This window comes from Dipodomys ordii, unplaced genomic scaffold, assembly GCF_000151885.1.
Source record: "Dipodomys ordii isolate 6190 unplaced genomic scaffold, Dord_2.0 Scaffold154, whole genome shotgun sequence".
Lineage (NCBI taxonomy): Eukaryota > Metazoa > Chordata > Mammalia > Rodentia > Heteromyidae > Dipodomys > Dipodomys ordii.
In genome coordinates, this window is record NW_012267370.1 from 517,503 (window position 1) to 541,894 (window position 24,392).

Genomic DNA, 24,392 nt, shown 5'->3' on the forward strand with positions numbered 1-24,392 from the left:
TGCTTATGTGGTGCTGAGGAATCGAACCCAGGGCCTCATGCATGCAAGGCAAGCACTCTACCACTGAGCCACCTTCCCAGCCCCTGCCTCCAACTCTCTAAACTCCAGCTTCAGCATCCTGAATGTTGGGATTACAGGGGTATGTAATATACCTGGGCCTCAGTGATTCTTTTGTTGGTTATAGGGCTTTAACTCAGGGCCTGGGCATCATCCCTGAACTTTTTTGCCCAGGGCTGGTACCCTACCACTTTGAGCCACAGTACCACTTCTGGTTTTCTGGTAGTTAACTGGAGATAAGCATCTCACAGACATTCCTGCCTGGGTTGGCTTTGCACTTCAGTCTTCAGATCTCAGCCTCCAGAGTAGCTAGGATTATAGGCATGAGCCACCAGCGCCGGCTCCTGGTGTTTCTTTCAATCAATCCAGCATCCTGTTGTGCAGGTGTTTCTATTCTATTTCCTGATTCTCAAGGAGGAAACTGAGGTTAGAGGGAAGTTGCAAGGACATTCTGAAAGTGACATAACTCCTGCTCTCAGCAGTCTAACCTTGTTCCCCACCCTCCCTAGGCCACTAACCCAGCCAATTCTCCTGAGGCCAGGCTGTGCTGGAGACTCACCTGGAAAGTGGCAGCTGGTAGGTTAGAGATGGCAACATACTGGAGGTTATTCTGCAAGGTGTAGATGAGAGAGGGCACTGCAAGCTTGAGTGTGTCCACATACTGCACAAGGACAGCCTCATGGAGGAAAAGAACCAGATGCTTCACGTTACCTAGGTAGGAAGAGAGACCTTTTAGCATGACTACCAAAAGAGGGGATCCACTGAAGGCAGGGACCAGGCCTAGCTCCTACATCCACCTTTGTATCCTGTCCTTATCTGTAATCCCTTCCCCTAACTAATCATTCCCTAGGGACTAGAATGAGGTTTTTGTTGTTTTGTTTTTCAGTGATGGAACCTAGTGCTTCTTACATACTAAGAATGTAAACTACCACTGAGTTTAACACCTAGACCTTGAGCTCAGTGGTAGTTTAGTCTTACCAGGAAGTGTGAGAAGCCTTAACTTTTATCCCTAGCTAACATCTTACCTCCCAGACATGAAGCACAGTACAGAGCAGACACTGGACACATTAATACAATGAGGTAATTTCACTCATTGAGAGCTTATGAAGTAGAAGCCTTTGAGTTTGGGTAGAAAGCCTCTTCTAAACAAAGGTTTTACACTTTATTTGGTGCTGGGATGGAACTCAGGGCTTTTCCTACACTAGACAAGTGTTCTACCATTAATCTACACCCTCAGTCCTACAGCTGCTTTTTTATAATGTATCTCACCCCCTTCCCCTTGGTGGTGGTACTAGAACTTGAACTCAAGAGTTTCACACTTTCAGCTTTTATTTGTTCATGGGTGGCACTCTAACATTTGAGCCATACATCCAGTTCTCTGTGTGTGTTTGCACGCACGTGCACACGTGTACATATCCCAATCCTCAGACTTGAATTCTGGCCTGGACACTCCCTGAGCTCTTTTGCTCATAGTGCTCTACTACTTGAGCCACAGCTCCAGTGGCACCTGGCCAGTTTTGGCTTTTTTGCTGATTAGTCGGAGAAGCTGGGCATCTGTAGCTCATCTGTAATCCTAGCTACTCAGGAGGATGAAATCTGAGGATTCCAGTTCAAAGGCAGCATAGGCAAACTTTACTAATTAACTACCAAAAAGCTGAAGTGGAAGTGTGGCTCCAGTGGTAGCATATCAGTTTTTTTTTTTGGTCAGTCATGGGGCCTGAACTCTGGGCCTGGACGCTGTCCCTCAGCTCTTCAGCTCAAGGCTAACACTCTACCACTTGAGGAACTGAACCCAGGGCCTCATGCATGCAAGGCAAGCACTCTACCACTGAGCCACTTTCCCAGCCTAAGCACATCAGTCTTGAGTAAAATAACTGAGGGATAGCACCCAGGCCTAGGCCTAGTTCAAGCCCCAGTATCAGTACCAAAAAAAAGTCTCCTTTGTCTGCCTGGGCTGGCTTGGAATGCTAATCACCAATTCTCAGCCTCTTGAGTAGCAAGGATTATAGGTATGAGCCACTTCTGCCTGGCTTATAGTTCATCTTAAAAAATATTTTTTGTGGGACTGGGAAGGTGGCTCAGTGGTAGAGCGCTTGCCTTGCATGAATGAGGCCCTGGGTTCGATTACTCAGCACCACATAAGGGAAAAGAAAAAAGCTGGAAGTGGTGCTGTGGCTCAAGTAGTACAGCGCTAGTCTTGAGCTGAAGAGCTGAGGGACAGCGCCCAGGCCCAGGGTTCAGACCCCATGACCGGACCCCTCCCCCCGAAAAAAAAAAAAACCAGTCTCACATCTGGGTGCTGGTTACTCAACCCTGTAATCCTAGCTATTCTGGAGGCTGAGATCTGAGGATTGTGACTTGAAGCCAACCTGAGCAGAAAGTCGATGAGATTTTATCTCCAATTAACCACCAAAAAAGCTGGAAGACAACTGTGTCTTAAGTGGTAGAGCACTAGACTTGAATCAAAAAGCTCAGCAACAGTGCCCAGGTCCTGAGTTCAAGCCCTAGGATCAACAAAATAATAAAAAATAGTCTCACAGAGTGCTGGGAAGGTAGCTCAGTGGTAGAGCGCTTGCCTTGCATGCATGAGGCCCTGGGTTCGATTCCTCAGCACCACATAAGCAGAAAAAGCCAGAAGTAGCTCTGTGGTTCAAGTGGTAGAGCGCTAGCCATGTGCCCAGGCCCAGAGTTCAGGCCCCACGACCAGACCCCTCCCCCCCCAAAAAAAAGAAGTCTCACAGACTTTTCCTGCCAAGGTTGGCTTCAAACTGTGATCATCAAATCTCTCCACCTCCTAAGTAACCAGGATTACAGGTGTGAGCCTTTGGTGCCCAGGTGTTTAGGTGTTTTATTTTGCTGGTCCTGGGGCTTGAACTCAGGGCATGGGCTCTGTCGCTGAGCCTCTCTGTGCTCAAGGCTAGTACTCTACCACTTGAGCCACAGCATCACATCCCACTTTTTTTGTTTATGTGTTGCTGAGTAATTGAACCCAAGGCTTCATGCTTGCTAGGAAACACTCTACATCTAAGCCACATTCCCAGCCCTCTTTAGTTTGTTTTGATAGGGCCTTGCACTTTTTAAAAAAAAATTGTTTTGGGGTCCGATCGTGGGGCCTGAACTCTGGGCCTGGGCGCGGTCCCTCAGCTCTTCAGCTCAAGGCTAGCACTCTACCACTTGAGCCACAGTGCCACTTCCGGCTTTTTTCTTTTTGCTTATGTGGTGCTGGGGAATTGAACCCAGGGCCTGATGCATGCAAGGCAAGCACTCTACCACTGAGTCACCTTCCAAGCCCAGGGCCTTGCACTTTTGTCTGGACTGGCTTCAAATTATAGACCCATGCTAACATGTGGAATTTTCTCTTTCAAGGCAGTATCTTATTATGCAGGCCAGACTAGCCTTGAACTCCTGGATGTATCTTCCTGCCTGCCTGAACTCCTTGAGTAGATGGTACTTTTCTTTCTCTCTTTTTTTTTTTTTTTGGTCAGTCATGGGGCCTGAACTCTGGGCCTGGGCGCTGTCCCTCAGCTCTTCAGCTCAAGGCTAGCGCTCTACTACTTAAGCCACAGCGCATCTTCCAAGTTTTTCTGCTTATGTGGTGCTAAGGAATCAAACCCAAGGTCTCATGCATGCAAGGCAAGCGCTCTACCACTAAGCCACCTTCCCAGCTCCAAGATGGTACTTCTATACTGGTATAGCTGGTATTACACTAGCTACTCAGGGAGCTAAGATCTGAGGATTGAAGTTTCAAGCCAGCCTGGGCAGAAAAATTTGTTGTTGTTGTTTTTTTTGGGTCCGGTAGTGGGGCCTGAACTCTGGGCCTGGGCACTGGCCCTCAGCTCTTTAGCTCAAGGCTAGCGCTCTACCACTTGAGCCACAGCGCCACTTCCGGCTTTTTTCTTTTTGCTTATGTGGTGCTGAGGAATCGAACCCAGGGCCTCATGCGTGCAAGGCAAGCACTCTACCACTGAGCCACCTTCCAAGCAGCGGGCAGAAAAATTTGTAAGACTATCTCTAATCACTCAGCAAAATACTCAGCTGAATGCATGGCTCATGGTAGAACATTAGCCAATAGCAAAAAAAAAAAAAAGGTGAATGAGTGCACAATGCCCTGAGTTTAGTCCCCAGTACTGGCAAAATTTTTTCTTCAAGATAATAACAAGGAAGGCTGGAGGCATGGCTCAAGTGGTAGATTATAAAGTAAGCACAAGGCCCTGAGTTAAATCCCTAATAAAAAATATGTCTACTTCAAAATAATGAGGAGCTACTCAGGTGGCTGAGATCCAGAATCTGGTTCAAAGCTAGCTCTGGCAGAAAAGTACATGGGATTCCATCTAAAAAAAACACAGCAAAAATCCAAACTGGACGTGTGGCTCAAATGGTAGAGCACCAGCAAATCAAGTAAACAGGAAGGGTATACAATAAATATTATCATTAATGCAGTTTCATGACGGAGGGCCCATCAGCAATTAATTATAAACCTGGGGATGTGTACACAGATGTTTTAATTTTACTATTCTCTCCAATTTTGTGTGTATTTGGAATTCTCCATAATCAAAGTTAAATCAATCACCATAAGAGTGCTCTACTTCTTTCCTTATGGGCAGAATATCGCAGTCCCGCTGCTCCCAGTGTAAGGGGTATACAAGAGGAGACTCAGCTACTCACAGCTGGGGGCAGGAGGGAAAAGTTCAGATGCACTTTACATATGCCCCAGAAAGCCTCACAGACACTGGAATAAGGTCCCTGCTAACCCTCCATGTGTGCACACACACGTACTTGTGGAGTCACACCCACCAACCCCCTCCCTGGCTCATACCCCTCTTCTGTGCGAAGAGTAGCAGGAGGCAGGTGAGACCTTTGAGCACTTCAGCCATGACCACAGCAGTGGTGGCAAAGAAGCGGTCCCCAGGCAGTGTACGGGCATAGCGGATGCTGAGGATGAGGGAGGCATTCTGGACCACCAGCACGGCTAGGGATATGTACTTGAGGCGCCGGTGAGCTGTAGGAAATGGAAAGGGACAAGGGAAAAAGATGAGGTCAGAAGCTGCTGGGTCATAGTACACCATCATCCCATCATTGCTCCTTTGCCAACTAGGATCCTCTTAGTGACAGAAACTTCCTCCCTCTCCTAGGCCACCCTGACTCAACGAGGGCCTTAGCCCTATCTGATTCCACTCTCTGAACCAGAGGCAGAAAGTCAGATAGGGAGAAGTGGGCCCATGATGTCCAGCCCATACCTGGAATTCTTGCTGTGTCAAGAAATGAATAGGATAGGGCCTGGATACCCAGATCAGTGCTCTTTCTCTCCTCTGAGAAGCAACTCTTTCCCAGACAGAATACCAGCAACTACATTTTCAACATTTACTGAATGCTTACTGTGCGCCCACTACCAGGCTAAAGGATTTACATGTATTATCTATCTCAATGGATTCATCTATCTGATCTCTGAAGGACCTATGAAGATTCTCATTTTATGTAAGGGCAAGTTAAGAGTTTATAAGAAATGATACTTCTACTCATGAGGGGGCAATGCACATAAAAGAATAATATTCTAATATAAGGAATGAATGGGATCACCGAATAAGATACGTCCACCCCCATCGCAATGGTATTCCCCGTTGTCTCAAGGATTTAATCCTACATAAGAAACAATCACCCCACAGAAAATGGTCTGGTTCCCTCTGCCACACCAGGAAAATACTTTGTCCATCCTCCACATGATCCAACCTGCCAGCACTTCACACCCTGTCAACGCAGCCAAGGAAAAATTCCTTCTACCCACATTCACCATGATCTCTGCTATAAGGAAGAACCTGGCACTCTCAGAATGTTCTGACCTATAAGGAAAGAAATCACTTCCATCTCGACAAACAATGAACTTTACCTGTATTAGGAACCTCCCCAGAACATTCTCCTCATGTAATGAAAGGCATCCTTGTGCTCAAAATGGACCCATTGGTCACATAAGGAAGAACTTGCCCCACCCTGTCAATTTATAAGGAATGAGCCACCACCCTCTGAATAGTCTCTCCTTCTACAAACAAGAAATCCCACACTCTGAGAATGGTCTCTCCCTTCCATAAGGAACTCACACATACTGAGAATGGTGTCGGTGGTCTTAGCCTTTCCTAAGAGGAAAATTCCCTCACATGCAAAATCGTCTTTATTGTCCAGATGTGGCAAGACCCTGCTCACAACCACCCTAAGAACGGTCTATTACCGCCCCTCACTCGCTCCCTCATCCCCGTGTCTCCCAGCTACACACTCATATAGGTCGGTGCACAGGGGATGCTCTTCCCTGTTCCTTCAGTGAGGAAGCAATTTGACCCTCAGGGCTCCCGACCTCCGCCCCCCGTCGACAGCTCAGCAACAGCACGTCTCACCCGCGTTCGCTGTCCCTGGCTCCAAGGTCCCCGCGGAGACCGCCCCTGGCCCGGCCGCCGCGGTGGAACCACCAACCCCAACCGCTGCCATGTTGGCATCTGCCCGGCCCGTCCCCTCGGCAACAGCAGGCCACTTCCGTATCCATCACTTCCGCTTCCGGGCCTGGTTGTTTTTTTTTTGGGGGGGCGGGCTAGTTGCTGGGACTTTTTAGGAGGGCGGCTTGCCTTTCCCGCTTCTCAAAGACGGGAGCCTAAGATGGCTGCGTAAGACTTCCCCGATTCCTTTAGAACGAAGCGAACCAGAAAGTTCTGGCTAGAATCCTAGCCATCTTTGCAGAATTACACTGCCCCATTCTGGCTACTAGACCCGCCTATCGTCTGTCTGGTTCAGACCCGGCTTCCTATACCACCCGCCCATTTTCTCATGGGCTTATTGGTCCGACTGCTCCCTCTGCTCGGCTGTTTATTGGCACCGCCTCCAGATGGCGCCGCCCTTTCCGCATCACGAAGCCCTAGATTCTCCTCTGGTTGGATTGAAGTTCCTCCGAACCCTCCCGGCCAGATCCCGCCCTCAAGGACCAAGGAGCTACTAAGACCTAAAAGACACGTGTGTAGCTATAGGTGTCCTGTATGTTTAGGGGAGTGGAGCAACTGCTGGGTATCTAGCACAGGTACAAGGCTATCATTTGAAGCTGTTTAAGTGAGAGCAAGTGACCACCACGACTAGAAAATAGGAACATGAGGGAAAAGCTGAAAAGGGACAAATATGAGAAAAGGCAAAAACATGTTTTAAAGCTGCTGGGCACATAATAGGTACAAGGCTATCTCAGTGCTAACAAATGAGAAAGCCAGTGACCGCTGTGGCTAGGAAAAAGAAAAATGAGAGGCAAAAGCAGAAGGGACAAATGAGTAAAGGTGAAGAAAGTTTAAAAGGACATTTCAGGGGCCTGAGGGTTTTTTTTTTTAATTCTGCAGTTCTTGCTTCAGGCCTTGAGGTAACAGATGTGTGCAACCTCGCCTAGCATGCTGAAAAAGGACTTAACAGGATTTCTCCCTTCTAGGTTCAGCTTGCAAAAAATATAAATGTTTCAGAAATACCTGTTTCTACAAACGGCCAGTCACTTGTGAATTTTATTTATTAAATAGTGGGATTCCACACATGGCTTTTTAAATAATCCAGGCAGGGGGAGAAGTGACAGGAGGGCACACTTGCAGCTCTCCTACCTCCAGTACACAAATATTTACATTTTAGCAATTGGACAATCCTGGCTCAGTAGGAGGCAGCAAAGTTGGGAGGGGGGACCTCAGGAGAATACACAACAAAACATTTCCCCCAGCATATCCCCCCCCCAAAACCCCATCCATCCTATCCTAGTTTCTGGTGATGTCTGATGGTATCTGTTTCCCATTCCTTCCCAAAATATGGAAGTCAGGTTTCTTCTCACCAGAGTAAGAGCACTTGGGGTAACAGTAGGATCCCCTCACCAAAAACAAACAAAAAAAAAACAAAAAAAAAAAAAAATCGCCAAAAGAAACAAAAATAAAACCAAATGCACAAACACAAAGAGCCCTGGGATGTTATTAATAGGGCATTCATTACCTCTCCCAGAATAAGCACGTCTAGGATGAGATAGGCAAGCAGCTTGACCGAATATGGGACCCTTGGCTAGGGGAAAGGGCCCTTTTGCTAAAATAAAGAGCTGCTGGGATATTTTAAGGAAAGCACCCTTGCCCAAGTGAGAGCATTTGAACTAATTATCTTATCTAAGTTTGTGTGGTGGCACTACAGGAGGTGCTAGTGCACGGGAAGGGGTTTACAACTTAAGGAAAACAAATCCTAGGGCTCAGAAGGGAAAAATCTCCAAATAAACATCCTGAACAGAACACAAAGCAAAGAATTCCTCCCTCCAGAATAAGGGCCACAGGTTCTAGGAGGAAGGCTCCTTCACAAGATTGGGATAGGAACTGGGCAGATTTGGCTCATCTTCTGACCCCTGAACCCTTATCCCTGACCTTAGTAATACTGGATTTTTAACAACCTGTATAACCAGGTCAACAGATGTCCATCTATCCCTGTGGCATGACCATGGGATTCCAACCAGTGGGCGGCCTGACTGGGCCTAGGGAAGCAGGGACCAGGCCAAGGGAGTAGTAGGACTTCCTTTAGGGGCATCGGCGGGCACTTCCTCAGCTGGTGTCTGCATCCAGGGGTCCAGCAGGATCTCCTCCAGTGAGGGTCGGTTAGAAGGTTTAGGAGCCAGGCACCGGCGGATTAGGGCACAGCAGTCTGTGGGTCAAGAAGCACAGGACCGATGAGTAACAAATAGTGAAAGATTGGGAAGGTTGGGGTGGGAGCAGTAAGGGCCTCACCTGAGGAGACATGGGCAGGAAACTGAAGCTGAGCCTCCAGGATCTCCTGGTCTCTCTCAAAGGGAATATCTCCACACACCATGTCATAGAGAAGGACACCCAGTGACCAGACAGTGGCTGGGAGTGCATGGTACTGGTGCCGAGAGATCCATTCTGGAGGGCTGTACACCCTTGTCCCTGCACAGAAGCCAGTAGTCAAGAGTTAGATCCTTCTATGGCGATGCCCCCTTTCCCAACCCCTGCTCTGCTCAAATTATGGAACCCTAATGGATGATTCCATCATTCTAATACAGAAAGCTACACTTCCACTATTAACAGCAGTCTCATCACTGAAGAAAAAAAACACTTGTAGTCATCCCTCCACCCCAAATAATAGAAACACTTAAAAATAACAGCTAAGATCCTCTTAGGAAATAAAAATCCACCTAGAATAGAAAAAAAGGATCCTCACACTAGAGTAACAGCCCAGTACAGGGTTAAGGCACACAGCCAGAGATCAAGGCTTGACAATGCCCAGTACTAGAAATAAAGAAACTTGTTCATAACACCCTCCAATTCAATTCACCTCCCCCTGTTGAGATCTGGGTAGTAAGTCTTACCATCAAAGTCAGTATAGGGTTCATCATGAAGCAGGGCACCAGAACCAAAATCGATGAGTTTAACACAGCCCCTGCATAGGTCTATCAGGATGTTTTCATCTTTGATATCACGATGGACAACTCCACGGGCGTGGCAGTGTTGGACTGCTGCCACTACCTGGGTAAAGAAGCTGCGGCTTTTGCTCTCACCCAGTGGACCCTTCTCTGTGATGTAATCAAAGAGATCTTGGGCGGGCATAGGTCTCTCAAGGACCAGCATGAAGCCTTCTGAGGTCTCAAACCAGTCAAGCAGACGGATCACACCGGGATGCCCACTGCCTTCACCCACCTTCCATAACAGTGCCACTTCGAGTGGGCAAGTGACTGAGTCTGACTGTGGGGTGGAAAGCAAAGAGAAGGGAGATATAAGATCAGCTTTGAAGCCAACTTTACCAAGTTTTATTTTTTTTGGTCGGTCGTGGGCGCTGAACTCTGGGCCTGGAAGGCACTGTCCCTCAGCTCTTCAGTTCAAGGCTAGCGCCCTACTACTTGAGTCACAGTGCCACTTCTGGCCTTTTCTGCTTACGTGGTGTGAGGAATCGAACCCAGGGCTTCATACATGCGAGGCAAGCACTGTACCACTGAGCCAACTTCCCAGTCCTCCAAGTTTTTGTGGCAACCTCTTGACTACAGCCTTCAGTTACCAACTTCCATCCTGTACCTCAATATCCTTTTTCTTTGTCCTGAGGCTTGAACTCAGGGTCTGGGTGCTGTCCCTGAGCTTTGAGCTCAAAGCTAGCACTCTACCACTTTGAGCCATGGTGCCATTTGTGGTTTTCTGGTAGTTAACTGAAGATGAGTCTCATGGACTTTCCTGTCCCAGATGGCTTTGAACTGAGGCCCTCAGATCTCAGCCTCCTTGGTAGACAGGATTACAGGCACAAGCTTCAGTACTTTTAATAAACTCAGTTTTTTTGGTGCGCCAGTAGTGGAGCTTGAACTCAGGGCCTGGACACTGTCTCTGGGCTATTCTGCTTAAGGCTAGCACCCTACTGCTTGAATCGCAGCTCCAGGTTTTTAGTAGTTAATTGGAGAGAACAGTCTCATCAACTTTCCTGCCAAGGCTGGCTTCAAACAGCAATCCTAAGATCTCAGCCTCCTAAGTAGCTAGGATTATCCTAAGTGTGAGGCACCAGTGGCTTAGGTGAGCTAAATACTAGCCAGGTGTTAGTGCCTCACACCTGTAATCCTAGGTATTCAGGAGGCTGAGATCTGAGAATTGCAGTTTGAAGCCAGCCTGGGCAGGAAAGTCCATGAGATTTATCTCCAATTAATTACCCCAAAAGCCAGAAATGGCTCAAATAAATGGTAGAGTGCTAGCCTTGAGCCAAAACATTCCCAGAGACAGTGCCCAGCCCCTGAGGTCAAGGCCCAGAACTGTCAAAAATAAGAGCTCGAGCCTGTAATCAGCTACTCAGGAGGCTGAGATCTGAGGATCCAAGCTCAAAGCCAGCCCAGCCAGACAAACCTGAGTCAGAGCACTAGCTTTGAGCAAAAAAAAAAAAAAAAAGCAAAGATAATGTCCAGGCCTGGAGTTCAAGCCCCAGGACCTGCACAAAACAAAACAAGAAGAGAACTATGAGCTTAGTACTTTTATAGAGTACTACATTCTGTTTTGCTCACTGGCACCCTGAGATTTTACACAGTAGGTTCCCAATAAATCTGTTAAATAAATGAAAGCAATTTATACTGTAGGGTGTGACAGAGTCAGCACTCAAATCTGTTATTGCAGTTAGCGTCTGTATATTTGTTTATACTAGAGATTGAACTCAGGTCCTTGTCTTTACAAAAGCCCTATCCATCAGGCCGTAACTCAAGCTTCTATGATGTTTTTTTTTTTCTTCAGACAAGGTCTCAGCTTTTTGCCCTGGGTAACATCCCACATATGCCCCTAATGTGTGGCTAGGGTTACAGGTCACCCAGTTTATCTGAGATGAGGTCTCACACTGAACAAGTGTAATGGTTTCCCTAACTGGTTGGCAGTTTTGTTCATTTATTTCAAGCACTAGAGCACTTCTTGGTAACAAGGCAGGATTCACTATTTGTTAAACAGGTAGAAGCAGTTAGCAGGTCGTATTTAGCCTCCAGACAAGCTCTAATGAAAGTATTTTGCCAAGTGCCTGTAATTATGCCTGCAATTCAGTAAGTATGCAATTTTTATTTGTTAAATAGCTTAAAGTGATTAATTGCATGATCTGGCAGAGTTAAACTCAACAAATGTTATGTTCTATGTTGTCACTGTCACTAAGCATCTGGAATAGCTCAATAATGACGACCCTTTTCCAAAAGCTCTGTACAGGCAGTGACTTCCAGGACACTCTGTGCCTGAGTTGGGGCCTTTACCAGCCACACTGTTGACTGGCGTAGCCAGACAGGTTTTCTCACGGAGACGTAAATTCCGCTATTGCGCAGGTGCACCCTCTCCCTCTGGATCCCACGGCATGCGCAGGCGCAATCTCCGAAAAGCCCCTAGGGGGCGCTCTTTCACCTACAATTTGCTCAGACCCGCCCTTATGTCCGTTAGCGTTCTCACCAAGGCAGGAGAGAAGCAGCTAGCATCACCATGGCAACCATTGACCTAGGCCCCTCTTTCCCCACATGCATACCCTATGGGCAGTCCTTGAAAGTAGTGTTTGAAAAAAAGGGGGAGAGTTCGATAGGGTTCTGGGGGAATTCAGGTGAAACAGAACTGTGTCACCCCAGGAGTAAACACGGGCTGGTGGGAGTGTTCTTAAGGTTACAGGGCCCAGGGAATCCAATCTCTTTGAAAAAACCAGGGGGGTGAAGCTCATTGGAGGAGTCTATAGGTCAAGGAGGACACTAAAATACTCACCAAGGTGGACCAGCCAAGTACTCGATTCCGGGAGATCACTTTGATGGCCACCTGGAGAAAAGGGGGTCAGCAGGTGATCCCCTAAACTGCATACAATCTAGATCTTCTACCCCACTCACGTACTTCCTTCTGTCAGCACCTTAGTATTTCTGGTCCCCGAACACATATCCTGTAATGGGCTAAGGATTTTCCCCGGCACTTCAAAGTCCCTAAAACCAGTTTTGCCTTTTCCACCATCCTTAACCCTGAGTTCAGTTCCTCAGACATCAAGACCCCCTCAATTTTTAAGGCTTGAGTTGTTATCCCTCCCATTTTTCTCTTGCTGTTGTGAAACTGGGGATGGAACTCAAGGCCTTTAGTGTAAAGTGATGGATTTACAGCTGACCCGCTGCACTTAAAAGCCCTCGAATTTCCTACCCCTTCTCCAGTATACAAACTGTGAACCACGGGGGTCCTGGTTCTCACTACTCCATACTGACGCCTAGCTCCCAAGTCCCCCATCTCCACCAGAGATTCCCCCCTTCTTACCATATAAACGCACATTCCCTGGATCCAGGGGGTCGAGTCGTCAAGAACTCCCTCCACCCCAATTTAACTCCCTGGGCCCCTAGAATTCCTACCTTGAAACCTCCTGCTCAACCCAATATGCACTTAAGACCTCACCAGAGGCTACGCGCGAGGGCTCTTCCTCCCCGCGCCCCACCAACCCGCATCCTAGTCCTCATGACCCTACTACACACATTGCAGGCTCCCTTGAGTCAACCAGTATCCCAGCCCAAGGACCTCCCCCTCTCCTGGCTAAACACACCTAACCTCCCACCCCCAAGACCCTCTTGGTGGATACCTGGAGTCGATCAGCGACGCGGTGTCCCGCGAAGACGGTGCCAAATCCCCCCTTACCCAGAAGGGGGCCGAGACGATATTCGGCCTCGAACGCTGCCCGATCCTTGCCTCCTACGCAGACGGAGGCGAGGAAGTCAGGGTGGCGGCGTGCTGAGCTTGGCCAAGACTCCCTCTTTCCCCGTATCAAATACCTAACACATAACCAGCCCACCCACCCCACTTTTTCGCAAAAAGGTAGACTATTCTCACCTGGCGGCTGTGTGGGGGTCACTGGGGGCGCAGGAAGCCCTTGTATTGGCTTGGTCAACATGGAGGAGGCGCTGCGCAGATTGAGTCCGCTGAATCCGCTGAGCCCGCAGGGCGTAGACGCCCGGGGCAGCGTAGCCGAGGATCCAGGGCTGGGGGGCGCCAGGGTGGAAGGCGAGGAAACTGGTGGCCCGGAAGCGCCCGCAGACGGCGCAACGTTAAGATTCGTCGCGCGCGCCAGCCCCAATGTTACTGAGCCGGGGCACGCGCCTCCCGGGAGAGTCGCCCAGCGCGACGGCCCCGCCCACCTGGCTTTGATCAATCCGAAAGAGGCACCTGCTGTACCTCAGCCAATCGGAGCCAGCCCTTATTTGCATACCACCCTGAACGTTTCAAGGGCCCCCGTATGCAAATACACGCCCGGTTCCCTCGTGGGGGTGGGGCATGCATGCAAATGATGGGGGCGTACACAGAGGAAACTGGTTCTGGGAATCCCATTGCAGCTACCACTTGTTTTGGTTGTTGCGTGGCGTGGTGGTTGTTGTTGTTGGGGTATGTGTGTACACTTAAAAAACAACTGCGCAGCCGCCTGTATCGGAAGCTGGTTTGCAGATGCAGCTATCTCCGCCTCAAGCTTAGTGCCGAGATAGTACTAGGTCGGCTTTTAAATATCTGAACCTGGGCTAAGTAGGTTGAAATCCTTTCTTACGGGTACTTTTCAACCAGGACCAAGAGTCCTCCAGGCAACTGCAGTCTTCGCCTCAAAACAAGCTGGGCACTAGTGTCTCACGCCTGTAATCCGAGTTGCTCAGTTGGCTGAGATCTGAGGATCCCTGTTTGAAGTCAACCCTGGCAAGAAAGTCTTAAGAGATTGAAGTGGCGCTGTGGCTCAAGTGGTAAAGCACTACCTTTGAGCTAAAAAGCTTAGCGACAGTGCCCAGGCTGGCCCTAAGATCGAGCCCCAAGATGGACATGGACACACACATAAACGTGCGTGCGTTAGCACCCAGAAACTAGCCTCCTAAGAGTCTTACCAATCTTAATGGAGGGTAACTGAGCACTGCATTTGGAGTCACACCTTTTAGCTTTCTAGGACTTGGCTGGCCCTACCCAGTCGATAGGGCATTTTGTAGCCTTTAACACAGACCTGGTGAGACTCAGCCCTGGGCTCATTCAGTGGGTGTGGAATCGTTAACCTATGGTGGAATAGCCTGAGGCAAAATTGCATGAGAAATGGCCAGAGAAGGCCTCAGCCTTAGACACATGCAACCAACAGACACAGAAATGCCCTAAGACACCAACACCCAGACACATATACAGAAAGAAAAGTAATGCCCCAGGACTGGGAGATACAATGCTGCACACAGACACTTCCAAGACACACATGGACCTACACTGCCATATGACAATACATAAATGTCCGGCCACACACTGACAAACTCGTTATAAACATACTGGCACCACCAGGCATGGCACTGTCACAGAGACTTGTACTGTCCCCAAAATACAGACCTAGAGTCTGTCATGAGAAGATACACAGATGCTGTAGAAACATATGCAGTGCTCCAAAAGCAGGCATGTAATGATGTGAAAGAACTATAGAATTGCAGTGTCACAAAAACACACTGATAGACTAAGGCACAAACACTATCAGACATGCAGCCTGGTCACCAAAACTATCCAGAAATAGGCACCTTGAATCCGTCACAGGAATACAAATGGACATCTATTCCCATCAGACAGAAACCACAGATGCATTGTCACAGTCCCATGCAGACAAGCACTCATCTCTGATAGAGACACAAACTGTTAAGAGTCCTACACTCAGTCACCACCTGACATACCTGGAAACAAGCCCTCATCAGATACACACACACACACACACAAGGGACTAGGCAGACACTGTAAGATGCATAGAAAAACTTTTGGACTCACTAAAGTCACACATAGGGACAATATTCAAAAAGTGAACACACACTTGTACTCTTTGTTCATCCAACAGTACTACAGGGCCTCTATAAGCCTGTCAGGCTTTAGTGGGAGGTGGGGGGGGCAATAGAGCTTAGGCACACACGAAGTTGAGTACCATAGCCCCTGCCAAGGAAGTTTATTTGTTGTACAGATATTTGTAGATACAAGTAAGAATGTGAGGGGCTGAGAAGGTAGCTCAGTGGGAGAGTGCTTGCTTTGCATGCATGAGGCCCTGGGTTTGATTCCTCAGCACCACATAAACAGAAAAAGCCCGAAGTGGCGCGGTGGCTCAACCGGTAAAGTGCTGGCCTTGGGCTGAAGAGCTGAGGGACAGCACACAGGCCCCACGACCGACCAAAAAAAAAAAAAGTGAGAATGTGAATGGGGGTCACATGGCTTCTCAGGTGACCCTCTAAGGTCTCAAAAGACAAATGAGGTTGGTAGCTGGAGACAAGGGCAAATTGCAGGTAGATGCCCAAGGAAATATGGACAAAGTACCAAGAGGGAGGCAGAAAACAAATGGTACTTTGTGTTGATCATATAGTCTGTCAAAGCTCACAATCACTGAGAACATGAGGTTAATAAACACTAATTACTCCAGTAGCTGCAGAAGGGAAGGTGAGACTCAAAGAATACCCAAGGCCATATAACTAGAAAACCATAGAAGTAGGTTTCAAATCAACTCCCAGAACATTCATGTTTGACCACTGTATTCCAGGTAGCCTGCAGCCAGCCATTTAGCAAGTCATGCTCTCACATGCAGTGACAAACATTCTTGGGGTCCTTAGGGGCGCCGTGAGCCCGGCAGGGGAAAAAAGGTGTTTTGAGAAAATGTGGGGTTCAACCAGCCCTCACCACCTGGGCTTTATCTCTAAGAGGGGCAGGGACAAAGTGTCAAGAAGACTGGTAAACAACAACAAGATTCAACTATTTCATTCTTCAGCTTCTACAAAAGCCCCAGAGCCTCCTCTGGTCACTCTAAATTCAGGCTGCTAATGAAGTGTCCGTAGGGCATTTCCAAAGCATTTCCTCATCAGATTATCATAAGAAAGAGCAAACATAGGTAGTGAGAGACAAGAGGGGTGTGCAAGTGAGTAGTAACTGGCATTCAGACCAGAAATTCAGTCTCTGCACTCCACAATCCCAGATGTGTGTGTGGAGGGGTGCTGTTAAGACAAAGGAGATTAAAAAAAATTAGTCCCTGAATGAAGAACATTTTGAAAACAAGAAAAACCAAAGAGAGTCTACCCCTGTGTCCCCGTCTAGTCTGGAACTACTGGGCTCTAGAAAAATATACTCTGGCTTGAGTCTCAAGAGTAGTTAGGACTATAAATACAACCTACTACTCCTGACCAGAAGAAAGTTTAATGAGCAAGAATCAGGGTACCAATAGCTCATGCCTGTAATCCTAGCTACTCAGAAGGCTGAGATCTGAGAATCGCAGTTCAAAGCCAGCACAGGCGGGAAAGTATGTGAAACTCTTTATCTCCAATTAACCACCAGAAAACTGGGAATGGAGCTGTGGCCCAAGTGGTAGAGCACTTGCCTTAAGCTGAAGAGCTCAGAGATGGTGCCCAGGGGGGGGGGAGGGAGGAGGAAGGGGGAGAAGAGAGACACAGACACAGACACACACACACACACACACGGACGGACAGACAGACAGAGGGGGGGAGGGGGCACGCTTGCAGCTGGGTAGGTGACTGTATGTAATCCTAACTACTCACGAGGCAGAGATCTTAAGGTCAGGTTTGAAGCCAGCCCTTCCTACTCATTCTTGTCTCCAATTAAGTGTGGAGGTATGGATCAAGTGATAGAAGGCCAACCTTGAGCAAAAAACTGAAGCAAGATTCCTGGCCTTGTTAAAGCCCTGGTATGGTAATTCTCTCTCTTACACTCTCACTCTCTCTCTCTTACACTCTCACTCTCTCTCTCACACACACACACTTACATGCATCAAATAAACATAAACTTTCAGACTGCCCCACAGACATGTGGATCTGAGGTCAAGCCAAGGCTTGTTGTCATCATCAACTCTTCCCAGAAACCCACCACCCACCATGGCCCACACAGAACAGAGCAGCTCAGGGAAACTGACATTTGGTTTTATTGTGCCAAGGACATTACAGATGGTAGATCTTGTCAACACCTGCAGGGCACGGGTGCCCCATCTGCCAAGGCTGCTCCCACTCCCTTCACTCAAATCTTGGGTGGCGGCCATAATCCCCAAAGAGGCCCTCCACCTCAAGATTCCAGAGAGACAACTGGTGGTGGTGGAAGCAAAAGGAATGCAGCAAGGTCAGGGTCTCACTGTCCAAAGCCAGTTAGACACCTGCCACCCCTGTCCCTACTCTGGCTCACACCCTAAGCCCTCAGCCCACCTACAGGGAGCTGGAGACCAGAAAACAGTGGCAACCCACATCTTTTGCACCTTCCATGCCCCATGGCCAGCCTGCCTGCCCCCAAACCAGTGATGCCACCTTCACAGAATTAATGCTGTTGTCTACATCAATTTGGATTGGTTGAGGTTTGTAAGATAAAAGTATGTTTTTAATAAAGAAATTAGACATTGAAGGCTCAGACATTGTTGGGGTATTTGAAAGGGAAATTTCCCACTCCGTCCTCCCACCTCACTGGCATCTTTGTAGGGGGAAGTGGTGACAAGACTGTTTGATCTCAGAAGGAAGAGCAAGCAGGAGACTCTTTCCTGGGGCTGCCTGGCTGTCAGGTGGTGTATTTGTGTGCCTCTTGCCTACCTTCTGCACCCCTGCCAGAGTGCCCTGTGGGATGCAGGGATGGTGCTGTGCAGGGGGCAAAGGGCACAACAGCTGGTGGAGACAAATGATGGAGGCAGGAGTGAGATGGAGTGCAGGGTGGGCCAGCCATAGGGAAAGTGGAGGAGGGAAAAGAGGAGAGAGGTAAAAGAAAGCCAAAGAATGTGGGGTGGCACCAGAGGCCCAAGAATCAGGGTTTAGGAGATGGTGTCCAATTCCTGCGTCTCCATCAACTCTTGTCTGGGGGTGGGTCTCTGTGCACTTTATTTTTCTTCATACTGTCTAGATATTCCTGCTGAGACACTGCCAGCACAGATGCTAGGATCTCATCATCATCCCAGTCGTTCAGACCTGCTGGGCAGAAATAAAGAAGCAGACAAGGATAACAGGACACCCTGAGCCAACTTCCCCCACCCTTGGGCCAATTCCCACCCAGAAATCACACCCAGGCCCCTGTTACTCCTTTTTCTCTCACAGGCCTCAGCCCCACTAGAATTCCCTTGTGGGGAAAACCTCTTGGACCTGAAACACCTCCCTGGTGCTCTAAACTTTTGGGGGAGACAGCCAGAGGTTCTAAAATCCCATTCTCAGGACTCACCACTTTTTCCAGTCTCCCAAACTACCAGATGGCCCATCCCAGAGGTGACTTACCAAAGGCAGAGGGGGACATCTGCTGAATAAGGGCCCGGCACTCCAGAGCGGGATAGAGAGACACAAGAGGAGAGGTGGCTCGATCGGCTCCTGCGGAGAACTGACTGCTTGTACCTGAGGCAGATGAATAATCAGAGGTAGAGCCCAGGCCCCAAGCCTACCACCAGCTCTCAAGCCTGCAAACAAGTCACTGACCTGGTGCGCAGGGTGAAGGAGGTTTGGCAAGAGCTAAGACAGTGCCTGGGGAAGGGGGCTTGATGCCCAGCTCAGCATGCAGCTCAGGGTGCTCGGGTGATGAGGCTGAACTCCGCTGCCGTGGAGATCGGCTTGTCCACTCCTCAAGGCCACTGGCAGCGGCTGCTGTGGCTGAACTGCATGTGGCGCTGGCTTTCCGAGTCTGCAGTTGGGAAGGAAAAATCCATAAGGACCAACACAAGCCAACAGTGCTATTGTGCTCCAGCCCTCAAAACAACTATTTTCTTAAGACACTAGTGAGGAAACAGCTCCATTGTATGTCCTTGTCATTCCCATTCACTGAACCACAAGCTCTCTCTCACAGGACAAAGGCTGGGCATTTTTTTGGTCTGAGACCAGAATTCGAACTCAGTACTTGACTCACTGATTGGCTAGTGCTTGCTCTGCCAACTGAGCTATATCTCCAACCCCAGGTTGAGTTTCTTAATACTGGTCTCTCAAACCCTTGCAGCCAACTGACAATCCTATTCCCTCTACCTTCAACAGATCTGAAGCCAACCCAACTCCTTACCACCACAGCTCTGCCACTGCCAGCACCTTCACCATTCACCAGAACTACTCTAGTAGCCTCCTCTGGTTGATCCCTTGCAGGAGAGTGGATGTAGGGGACCTCTACAATCACCAGTTAGGAGGAATCTTATTAAATCTTAATTCAAATGCAGGTGCCTGTGGCTCATGTCTGCAATCCTAAAGTACTCAGGAGGCTGAGATCTGAAGATCATGATTTGAAGCCAGCCTGGGCAGGAAAGTCTGAGACTCATTCCACTAATTACCCCAAAAGCCAGAAGTGGAGCTGTGGCTCAAGTGGTAGAAAAAAAAATCAAAGTGAAGCTCAGGGACAGTGCTTAGGACCTGAGGTCAAGCCCTAGGATCAGCACACACACATCCTAACTCAAAATCCCATTGTTTCTTCCTCACTCCGAGAAAAAAAAAATCCTCTCCACAGGCCACAACTCCCTACCCAACCTGACCACACCACCTCCCTGCCTGTATTCAGTAAATAGTACATTCTATTTAGACATAGTGGCCTTGCTTTAGGCTATACCTAAGTTACAGCAGATCTACTGGCCCAGCCCTCTGACTTCATGGTCTTTGTGTGTAGCTAATGTGTGCTCCCTGCTTCTGCAAGCTTTTGCTCAAGTCTCACCTGCTCTAAGGTCTGTCCTAATCACACTATTTAGTCCTATGAACTCTTGTCTATCTCCACTCAGTCCTACTCATCCCCTATACTTAAGGCTCTTCATTTTTCATCCATCACATTCTCAACTAATTTATTCATCATTATTATTTTGTTACACTCTGCAAGGATGTGAGCATCACAAGGACAAAACATGGCCTGCTGGGCTCACCAATGTATCTCAATAGCCTAAGAATAGAGCCTCTTGGCACAGGCCTGCAAGGTATTTGTTAAAACAAATTATCAGCTCTTATAAATATACACAATCACTTCATGCTTCTTGTTTCCTGAGATGCCTGCCTGCTCACCTCTCTCTTCAGCCCTTAGAAGGCAATCTGTGAAGAATGATGGGAGCCCCTACCTCTTACAAATGGGGTCACAGGACGCACTGAGCACATTGAGTCTGTCTGTCTGTCTGTCTCTGTCAGTCTTGGGGCTAGAACTCTGGGCTTGGGTGCTGTCCCTGCGCTCTTTAGCTCAATGCGAGCATTCTACCACTTGAACCACAGTGCCACTTCCAGTTTTCTGGTGGTTGATAGGAGATAAGAGTCTCACAGACTTTCCTGCCCAGCCTGGCTTTGAATGGTGATCCTGAGATCTCAGCCCCCCGAGTAGCTAGAATTACAGGCATGACCACCAGTGTCCGGTTCTCTATTTTTTCAGTTGTGGGGCTTAGGCACTGTCCCTAAGCTTTTTTGCTCAAGGTCAGTGCTCTATCACTTAGAACTACAACTCCATTTCCAGTTTTCTGGTGGTTAATTGGAGAGAAGAGTCTCACAGACTTTCCTGTCAAGGCTGGCTTTGAACTGCGATCCTCAGATCTCAGCCTCCTGAGTAGCTAGGATTACAGGCATGAGCCACTAGCACCTGGCAAGTCTTTCTCTCAACAGGTAGCATCATTGAGAGTAGAGCAGTCTGACACTGAGTTTACATCCTCAGTACAGAGCTTAGCATGCAAGGGTATTGAACAAAGCTTTATCTATAGCTAGCATGGCTCCCTTGTGTCATAAGTGTGCATAAGTGTTGAGAGTTCTAAGGCATAATGCCAAGACTAGGGCCAAGATGAGTTACAGATGTGGCTGGGAGCTTCCTTCCTTCCCTGATGTCAAAACCACTTCATTTTGTTCTATTCATTTGAGGCAAAACATACAAAGTAAATAAAGGGTTCTTTGCCTGGCCCATTCATGACCCACCTGGCTGGTGCCTCGGACCTGGCGGGCCTGTTTCTCCTGATCCCTCAGCCACTGTAAATAGGATTCTCGAGCCACTTGTTCCTCAATGGCCTCATTTGTGGCCTCCCAGTCTGTGGCTCGTTTCTTGTCTTCTAACATCTGTTGTTCAATCCATGATTCCTCTGATGTTTTTATGGCATTCTTCATTAAGGACTGCTCGGCAAACTGCAAGGGGGAGAGAAACAGGAATGTTGTGTGACCTTCTAATCCCGATGAAGAACTATTGTAGCCATTCTATGCAGTTATTTGTCCAATCTGGACTCTTCTAAAGTAATGGTTACAAAATATAGTCCCACAGGCTCCAGAAGAAAAAAAGCTGGTACTCCCACAAAGAAAACCTTGGGTCAGGGACTGGGGGAAAATAGGCTTGAGTTATGAGCCCACTCATTCCAAACTGATATGCATACTCAGAAGCCCTAACCCAACCTCAAGATGTCTCAGAGGAGGCACTAAGTCTAGGGCAGCAGGTGCCTTCTAAACTAGTCCTCAAAGAAGCCTCACCTAGTGATGACTCAGTTTCACAATGTTGGCACCTTCTTTACAAATACTCAGATGGAGCAGAGAAAAGATAAGCAGAGAACAGAAGTTGGTAAACACAGGGTGAAGGGAGTAGGGATTAGGTGAGGCTCTGGGAGATGAAGGACCAGGACTGGTATGCTATAGATGCTATGAGTTCTAGGGCATTGCATGAGTATAATGTGTTATGATGTGAGACACAAAAGCATTTTCAAATGTGGAAGTAGCAGAAAAAATACATAAAATATGTCCCGGGGAGTAAATATGGCTTTGTGAAGCTTTAGTTAACATTGTTATTTTGTGACAAGCTCTTGGGTCAGGATGTCCTTGAGCTCACCATTCTCGGGCCTCACCTTCCGGAGTGCTGAGATTAAAGGCACTTACCATCACACCCATTAACATTAAAAAAGAAAAAAGAAAAAAGATGGACACCTAGGTCTATAAATCATAGCTACTCAGGAGGCTGAGATCTGAGAATAAGGGTTCAAAGTCAGCCTGGGCAGGAAACTCCCATAGACTTATTTCTAATTAACTACAAAAAACAAAGGGAGAGGAACTATGGCTCAAGGGGTAGAGCCCTAGCTTAAGCAAAAAAAGCTCAAGGACAATGCCCTTGAGTTAGTGGGACATGATCCCAGAGCAATTCCTCTATCACTTGAGCCACACTTAAGTCCATCAGTTAACACTGGCATAAACATTCCACTCACAAATGCATGTGAGCTAAGTATCGGTATAAAATGTAATTAATTGTCTACTGTGAAATGACAGAGTATGTATAAATCTGTTTTACAACAAGCCAATTTTAAAATAGATAATGGACTAAGGGTGTAGGCAGGGATAAAACACAAATAGGAGGCTGTGGGTTCAGTCCAAACACTGCAAAAACAAACAAAAAAAACTAACTTAAAAACTAAAAATAGGCAAGCAATCTAAACAGAATTCAAGAAAAAAAGATGGTAAGCAGAGAAGTTAAAAATGCTTGGTCTGGGGATATAGCTCAGTGATAAATCACTTTTTAAAAAGTTAAACACTAGCCCGGCCGGTGGCTCATGCCTGTAATCCTAGGTACTCAAGAAGCTGAGATCTGAGGATCGAGGTTCAAAGCCAGCCAGGGTAGGAAAGTCCGTGAAACTCTTATCTCCAATAAACACTCAGCAAACCGGAAGTAGCACTGTAGCTCAAGTGGTAGAGCTGAAGAGCTGAGGGACAGCGTGCAGGCCAGAGTTCAAGCCCCATAACCGACCAAAAAACAACAACAACAACAACAAAAAGCTCTGTCCTTAGGCAAGTAAAAACAACAACAACAACAAAAAAGATTTTATGACAGAAATACCTAAAGAGAATGGCTAAAAATTCAAAATAACTGATGGCAAGATTAATTGCCACAAAAGATTTAGAACAAGTTTTCGTTTTGGTAGGTAGGGAGTTTGAGCTATGCAGTCAGTCAACCTCTTAAGCTCATCTTAAACTTAGGAATTTAGGAACTTACTTTGTTATGATAGGGAGTGGAATACAAAACAAAACCTTGGAAGATAGGTTAACAGTTTCTTACAAATCAAAGCATAGTTTTATGTGACCCAGTAATAATCTAAAACCTATGTCCATATAAAAATCTGTAGACAGTAGCTTATATATGCTTTATTCATAATCACCAAAAACAAAAGCAAGCCTGGTGCTGGTGGCTTATGACTACAATTCTAGCTACTCAGGAGTACTGTGGTTCAATGCCAGCCCCTGCAGTAAAGTCTGAAAGACTCTGTCTCCAGTTAGGCAACAAAATGCCAGACTGGAAATATGGCTCAAGTGGTAAACCACCAGATAAAAGCAGGAAAGCCACGTCAAAGTATGGGACACCCTGAGTTGAGGCCCAAGTTCAAGCACCAGCACCAAAAAAAAAATTAATTGGAGGGTTCTTAATGCATACAAGCTATCTCAAAACAGTAGTTTGTTTGTATGAATCCAACTATATGACATTCTACAACAGGCAAACCAGAGTCAATACACGAGTGATTTTGGATAGCTGAATGTATGCAGTACAGGGAACTTTAAAGATACGGAAAGTAAAAGGAATGTTCCAGCAAAGGTAGGTAGTTAGTATAAGTCAAAACATGTTGAAATTTACAAAACAAAGACTAATCCACAAGGCACACAGATTAAAAAAAAAGACCATTGAAAAGCTGGAGGGGATTTTAGAACACAATGCAGACAGAGACAAAAGAATCTAAATTACAAATGTCTGCAAGGACCTGCAGGGAGTTGGTAACCTAAGGCATTTTGCAAGTGAATGGAATTTGTAACACTAAAGACAAAAGGAGTAGTGCCTAGCACTTGGTACTCCAGGGGGTACCAAGTTAATGAGTAGAACCAACTTACTTATGTATATGCACATAGTAGTTATGTAAATGATGGGTGCTGGGTGGAAAAGGTTTCCCATCTTTGGAATGGGAAT

General features: G+C 47.4%; 3 protein-coding genes across 7 annotated transcripts in view; all 3 read right to left on the reverse strand.

Annotated features, from left to right (window-relative positions):
* Slc35a2 (solute carrier family 35 (UDP-galactose transporter), member A2) overlaps positions 1-6,642 on the reverse strand; it is a 10,230-nt gene extending 3,588 nt beyond the window's left edge. For 2 of the 4 annotated variants that reach the window (XM_013032381.1, XM_013032379.1), the window contains exons 1-3: positions 6,441-6,604; positions 4,874-5,056; positions 617-768 (exon numbers count right to left, since the gene is read on the reverse strand). In XM_013032381.1, coding sequence (XP_012887835.1) covers positions 617-768; positions 4,874-5,056; positions 6,441-6,531 — 426 coding nt within the window. In that variant the 5' untranslated portion in view covers positions 6,532-6,604. Of the gene's footprint in view, positions 1-616; positions 769-4,873; positions 5,057-6,440 lie in introns of all 4 variants that reach the window. The other 2 variants (XM_013032380.1, XM_013032378.1) reach the window with 2 other exon arrangements.
* A 911-nt stretch (positions 6,643-7,553) lies between these two features.
* Pim2 (Pim-2 proto-oncogene, serine/threonine kinase) lies at positions 7,554-13,663 on the reverse strand. Its single transcript, XM_013032387.1, has 6 exons — positions 13,374-13,663; positions 13,126-13,235; positions 12,282-12,332; positions 9,410-9,782; positions 8,811-8,987; positions 7,554-8,727 (listed from the first exon to the last, which is right to left on the reverse strand). The coding sequence occupies exons 1-6, from the start codon at positions 13,432-13,434 to the stop codon at positions 8,561-8,563; spliced, it is 939 nt and encodes a 312-aa protein (XP_012887841.1). The 5' UTR covers positions 13,435-13,663; the 3' UTR covers positions 7,554-8,560.
* Positions 13,664-17,422: 3,759 nt separating this feature from the next.
* The window catches only part of Otud5 (OTU deubiquitinase 5), a 41,076-nt gene continuing 34,106 nt past the window's right edge, over positions 17,423-24,392 (reverse strand). The window contains exons 8-11 of one of the 2 annotated variants that reach the window (XM_013032373.1): positions 21,389-21,592; positions 18,959-19,160; positions 18,764-18,877; positions 17,423-18,466 (exon numbers count right to left, since the gene is read on the reverse strand). In XM_013032373.1, the coding sequence (XP_012887827.1) occupies positions 18,342-18,466; positions 18,764-18,877; positions 18,959-19,160; positions 21,389-21,592 (645 nt within the window). In that variant the 3' untranslated portion in view covers positions 17,423-18,341. The remainder of the gene's footprint in view (positions 18,467-18,763; positions 18,878-18,958; positions 19,161-21,388; positions 21,593-24,392) is intronic. The other variant, XM_013032374.1, reaches the window with a different exon arrangement.